Source organism: Rhagoletis zephyria, unplaced genomic scaffold, assembly GCF_001687245.7.
Source record: "Rhagoletis zephyria isolate East Lansing unplaced genomic scaffold, Rhagoletis_zephyria_1.1 Rzeph_scaffold_00072, whole genome shotgun sequence".
Lineage (NCBI taxonomy): Eukaryota > Metazoa > Arthropoda > Insecta > Diptera > Tephritidae > Rhagoletis > Rhagoletis zephyria.
In genome coordinates this window covers 486,146-492,746 of record NW_016157156.1, presented here as the reverse complement: position 1 = coordinate 492,746, position 6,601 = coordinate 486,146, and the positions used below count along the sequence as shown (strand labels likewise).

At 34.9% G+C, this 6,601-nt stretch overlaps 1 protein-coding gene across 4 annotated transcripts in view; it reads right to left on the bottom strand.

Moving 5' to 3' along the window:
- Positions 1–5,405, bottom strand: part of LOC108372091 (putative nuclease HARBI1) — a 24,240-nt gene extending 18,835 nt beyond the window's left edge. For 2 of the 4 annotated variants that reach the window (XM_017627745.1, XM_017627751.1), the window contains exons 1-4: positions 5,132–5,405; positions 4,761–5,080; positions 4,595–4,698; positions 4,382–4,529 (exon numbers count right to left, since the gene is read on the bottom strand). In XM_017627745.1, coding sequence (XP_017483234.1) covers positions 4,382–4,529; positions 4,595–4,698; positions 4,761–5,080; positions 5,132–5,244 — 685 coding nt within the window. In that variant the 5' untranslated portion in view covers positions 5,245–5,405. Of the gene's footprint in view, positions 1–3,803; positions 4,321–4,381; positions 4,530–4,594; positions 4,699–4,760; positions 5,081–5,131 lie in introns of those variants that run through there. The other 2 variants (XM_017627737.1, XM_017627758.1) reach the window with 2 other exon arrangements.
- Positions 5,406–6,601: the final 1,196 nt, after the last annotated feature.

Below are 6,601 nucleotides of genomic sequence, written 5' to 3'. Positions count from 1 at the left end.
ATGCACAGTTTCGGTTTAAAACCGAAATAATGCATATGGTAAAAACCGAAATAAAGCATACATGCACAGTTTCGGTTGAAACCGAAATAATGTCTAAATGCATTTTCCATATGCGCAATTTCGGTGCCCCGAAGTTAGCTTAAGACCTTTGTTGCCACATTTCTTAAGTTTTTAACTTATAACTTTAATTTTAAGTTACAGCCAATTAATAATAATAATAATAGATTGGCGCTTACACATATGTTAGTGTTTGGCCGAGCTTCTCCTCCGACTTGTGGCGTGCGCCTTGATGTTGTCACACAAAGCGGAGGGACCTACAGTTTTACGCCGACTCCGAACGGCGATTGTATTTTTAATGAGAAGCTGTTTTTCATGGCAGAAATACACTCGGAGGTTTGCCATTGCCTGCCGAGGGACGACCGCTGTTAAGAAAAACCTTTTTCTATATTTTTTGGGATGTTGGTTTGACCAGGGCTTGAACCCAGGTGCTGATGAGTGCAAGCGCGCACTGCTTACCACTACACCACAGCGGCCGACAGCCAATTACAGCTTTTAATAATCATAATAATATATAATAGTAATAATAATAATAATAGTTCATTGTGCTCTTAAAAACTGTGAGAAAGATGAAAATTTCCTGCCAATAGCTTTTATTCGCTCAAACAACTTTCAAAGTGCCCTAAGTTAATTTTTTTTTTTTCATACATGATCGCTTATCCAAAATAACTTAAATTTTTCAGAAATTTAATTAATTAATTACTAATTTACCAATTTTTTCACTCATAATTTTTCATTAATAAATTTGTAACAAAAAATAATAGATTTAGGGTTAATAGTAATAATAATTGTTAACTGAAAAGTTCGAGTTAGAAAGTTTATCAATTACTTTAAGAGAAACAAGTATTTTTAACAAATATATAGTACATATTTATGTATACGAAATTCCCAAGCTGATGAATTCCGCGTCAACAGTATTCTCGAAAAGCGTCTTATTCAGTCCAAAGATAGTCAGGCAGGTTCTGCAATTCACTTCCGAGTGAATTTGAGTCGGATTCGCGTAGAATTCAAATTGGCAGGGGTTGAAATTCACTCGGATGTGAATTGCAGAACCTGCCTGAGTATTCAAAAAAATAAGTAGCGCCATAGCGGGGGAAGTAATTCATTTCGTCTCTAAATTCTTATTTTGTATTCAATAACAAATGAATTATTAAAAAGAATAAAATCGTTCCAAGTAACTATTGCTTTAATATCGCCTGTAGCCATAATAATAAGATAAGAAAACCACTAATTCAGATAATAAAAAAACGACTCGAAAACCACTAATTCAGATAATAAGACTCGACCAGGCGAGTTGCCTTCGGCAAAGGTTTGTGAGAAACTGGTAATAAGAAATCGATGCGATGGATATTATCGGCAGTACATTTTTTGCCAAGCACGACACGTTTTCTTATTGTTGACAATAAAAATTAAAATATACATATGTACATATCGCTCATTTATTCCATGATACAAAAAAGAAGGTGGTTTCAATAAACATCTTTTTGATCAAGGCGAATTCATATAAGGTGGTATCGATTCAACAAATACAACAATTACCTGTATTTTGTTTTTGCTTTTAGCTGGTGATTGTCAAATTTCAGCTATTCTTCTCCAAATGAAAAAGGGCGACAGGAAATGCAAACACTCTCATGTTTTCACTCACTCACTAGCAAAATATGAGATTTTGACAATCAAACGCTACACACAGCTGATTAAAAAACACCACCTTATAGTTCTGATCCAGTACTCCATGAACTTACAGGATTTTACACGAACTTGCAGGAAGTTGCAGGAAAAATGTTCCCGTACTCCAAAATCCTGTAAATGAGAGCGACTTTTGGAGAGTTGTGTAGAGAATGAAGTTGCAAGATTTTACCCGAACTTTTTCTTCTGGTAAAATCATGAAAAGTGTCAAGCAATCACTGGTTGACGTTTTTACAGGAAAAATGGATTTTTTGTTCCCGTACTTTTTGTTGTTACTCACTTTTTACTCTCACTTCAGAGAGTAATTTTGCTGTTTGACAGTTTTACAGGATTTTTCACGAAAAGTATTGGATCAGAGCTATTATAAATTCGCCTTGTTTTTGATTAAAAAGGAGATTTTTGACAAATGCTCAATTGTAAAAAATTAAAAGCAGCGTTACCCAATTTAAGTTTTTTGGCGGAAGGGATGATGGACTTAAAAATTATGCCGGCTATATAATTTCGAAAATGGGGTTGATGACTAGGTTTTACAACGCATGAAGAAAGTGATCAAAATTATACTTACATATCGTCATTTAAATTACAAAATCGCGCATCGTCGTTCTCCAAAATCGCGAAACTGACATTTTTTGCCAAAAATTGGATTTGCTCACACAACCTCTTGGCTCTAGCCTTATCCATTCGTACTGAAATATACTAGCCAGAAATGCGATTGCTTTATAAAAAAGAGAACCGTTTTGAAATATGAGTGTTTTTACTCTAGAAAATAATTTATGCATCCTCACATACGCAGTTTTGTATTTTGTTGATACGCGGTTGTGTACTTTATACGACGATATGTTAATTGTTTAGGGAAGGCGGTCTGTTCAAGGCGACTTCAGGTTTTTTGCATACATTAGAAATTTTAAGTTCTAAATTAGTGAAAGCTAATTTTTTGTAAAATCTGATTAGAAATTCAAAAGTAAATTTAAACCAAAATATAAAAATGTTTTATTTGGGAAGAACATTCTTTAGAATTAGATTTTTGATCGCAAGATTGCATTCAAAATAAGAAAACGAAAAAATAATAGCATAATACGCGCGTGGTTTTTATTATAAAATGAAAAGAACAATTACGATGAAGTCCTTTTTAATAGTCTATATTTTATATATTTTTAATAATAATAGTGCGAGCTACATAAGTAAAAAAAATACCAAGCACTGATAATGGTTTTTCATTTGAAATATTATTAGATTGGTATAAATATGGGAAGGAAAATACTCCGATTATTGTTTTAATATTATCAAAGTGGCAAGGCCGATGATAATACTCACAATTTATGAAACTTCAAAAAATTTTATTATCCTTCAAAAGTTGTTTATTGAAACTACATTCTTTTTTGTATCATGATCCCATGGTAAAAATTAATACATATTTTGTTATAGTGAGCTACAGGTAATAGGTACAGCTATTGAATTTCTACACAACATGGGGAACAGGTAGCGATCATTACTGCATACTAGCGTGGGCCGAAAATCTGCTGTTTTAGAATTTTGATTGGTAATAGCAAAAATAGGTTCATTCCTTATCTTTTTGGACTAAAATCTGAAAAGTGTCAAAATGCCAGAGCGTAAGCAAAATGCGCTCACTTAAAGAGAATAACATGAAAAGTAAAGGAACGCAAAAAACCAAATTTTTAGTCCAAAGAATGGCAACAACAAAACTAACGTCAAATAAGAACAGAAATGTATGTACAAAACACATTCACACAAGCACAAGCACAATAAACACTTGCTATATCAATTATTTTTTGCCTCCTTCCAATTTCAATTCATTTCTTTTACTTTTTAGATTATTCTCACTTTTAGCGTATTCTTTAATTTCCGTTAATTTAAATTCAGTTGAGTTTGACACTTTTCAGGATTTTGCCAGAAAAAATTCTTCTGACTAAATCTGACTACTTCGGACTGATGAGAGTCACTCTCACTGACTGTTGCTCTCTCATTTTTGCTGTCATTTCCGAGTTAAGGAACGCTTTTTGGACTAAATCTGACTACTTCGGACTTTTTCTGACTATTTCTGGGAGATAAGGAACGCTCCTAATATGGTTCGTTGTGCTCTAAAAACAATCTGTGTGAAAGATGACAATTCTTGGTCAATATCTTAAGTTCGCCCAAGCCTATACTAAACTAGTGATATGTATATAATTTTTCACATTTAGGTAGGATTTGAAAGTGAATGCATTATTTGGTCTCTTATCGTTTGGCCTATCGAAGTGAATTGACTTGTTTCGTCTTCGTCAATTTCGGTTGTATTGTCGGATTCATAATCTGCAGGATTATAATTAATTTTAAACTTGATGCAAACGTTATGTAATGCTGCGCAGACATTGGCGAATCTCGCCACTTTTGCAGGAAGATATCTTCCCCTTTTGCCGTTCCCTAAGATTCTCCAACGGCCTTTTAAAATAGCTATACTTCGCTTAATGATACACCTTGCTTTAGAATGACTATCATTGAATATACTTTCGCCTGAACCATCTGGAGGATTTCTATAAGGGGTTAAGCACCATGGCTCAACTGGGTAGCCGGAATCCCCTATTGAAGTGTTTATTAACTATAAATCAGTATTAAAGAAATTGAAGAAGTATGAACGTACCTAACAGCCATGCATTTTCCTGTCTGTTAAGCTCAAACCGTTCTTTCAATACTCTATATTGATCTGAGTGCTTCCAAACAAAGGAGTCATGAGCCGCACCACCGTATCGGCAATTGATCGCCAAAATTTTGTATGTGTGGTCACACATCTTACAAATTTATTTATTATTAAATAACATTATTTCAGCGGTATATGGCTAATTTAGCAACTTACTATCATAGCATTGATACTATGGTACCCCATCCGATTAATGTACATATGTTCGTCTATAGAGGGTTTCTGCAAACCAATGTGAGTTCCGTCGACACAACCAATGACTAAGAATAAAAAACATATACTTATGTACTTAATGTTACAGGCATGTAAAAAAATGTGTTACCTCCAGGTATTTTGTATTTTTCCAGAAACCATTCTTTGCATCTAGACGAATCTTCTGGTGAGAATCGTATAAGATGTGGGCACAACTTATTTTCCATTTCAATAAGAACAAACGATACCAACTTTGATACAGTGCTTTGACACATTCCCACCAAATGATCACTTCCGACGCTGTGTTGGTACCCACCGCTAGCTAGAAGTGAAAGAGTGGCAGCCAATCGTAACACTGGGTGCACGGCTTTAACATCAGTATGCTTTAAATTTATTTTTCGCTGCACATAGCTGAACGCCTCTTTGGATAAGCGGTACCGTTTCAAGAATCTAATAAAATCTTACTTTTTAGCTTGAAATATTTTACTTTCATGTACTTACGCATTGTTTGGCAAGTCCAAAGGATTGCTTTGATCTCTAAGCCTCCTCCTTATAACTTTTTCGTCTTCTTCACTTTCACTGGAGTTTAAATAAAAAAACAGAGTCGGATCCATATTTAAATTTTGTTTATTTCGTACGCCTTTTGTCAAATTTTTGACAGTTTCACTTCTATTGTGAAAAAAAATACAATCCAAAACAAAGTGGAACTTGAAAACTATTGTTATGCGCTGTTTTTGCTTACTGCCATCCCTAAATTGGCGCGTCAAGCGCCAAACAACTGTCAAAAATCCTCATGCCCATACAATTTGTATGAAGCATCCCACAATAACGCGGCGCTAACGCCGAGCAAATGGAATTTTCATTTTTGACAGGGCGTTACGTGTTGAAGTTGGATGCGGAAGACGGAAAGAAGGAGAAAGGACAAAAAAGTGAAAGAGGAAACCATGGTGGAATAATACAAGGTGTTGGATATTGACAGCGTTCTCGCTCTAATCTGCCATCTTGGCTCCCTTAGCAAAATCGGTGTTTCCCTCTTGAAAAAACTACATTTTACCGCCTTTAAAAAAAGTAAACTACCTCATTCCCTATTCCAAAACTGATTTGCAATCACTGAACAATTCTTTGACATTTACGTTATTCTTATTCGTTGACAAAATTAAATTGAAAATTAAAATCATTAATTCGACAAAAAACATTGGCTTTGTGTATTCTCCAAAGGCCTAAAATCAGCCAAATACCCTATGTGGGTCGGCTTAATCAGTAAAACGTGACAGTAGTTGACTTTTGAGGTTAATATATCGGCCTTGAGCTGGTACGGCTTTTAAAACATCCGCAGCTACCTTTAAAGCATCGCTGCTAATTGCTGAGAGGACCAGATTATATTTCCGGACATAAGATGTGGTCTTGTACGACTGAAAGGTGGCCTCAATTTGTAGAAACCATTTGTTTGGCATCTCAGTTCAGAACGGTCGCAGCTTGCATTGCGATACAAGCTCCACATCTTTAGTTGGCATTTTGTTCGATGAAATATTTTCCCCATCCGTCGATGCGCCCTTTTGTCGACTCCGTCATGTTGTAACGACTCGGGGTCACCACTAATTTTTTGATGGCGAAATTTTTGTAAGTTATATCAATCATCTTATAGTATTTTCGGGTAAAAATTAGACCCCCAAGCGGTTTTGGAAGTTTGACTATAATTATAGGACATTGTGTTTAATAAACTAAATTACCATTTATTGCATAAGTGCTACGTAATATATACTACTTTCGCAAATTTAGCTTATCATAATATACCGTTTGTTACTATTTATATGCAAAATTTGATATGAAAGAGTACCAAATTTCGTACTACTTCGCAAAGCGTGCTTCTTTTCTTCCCGTTTCTCTCGTTCTTCCATATTACAACCTTTTGTAAGGGAGCCGTCGACATGAGCTGTCACTACGTACAACACCTTGTATAATTCCACCATG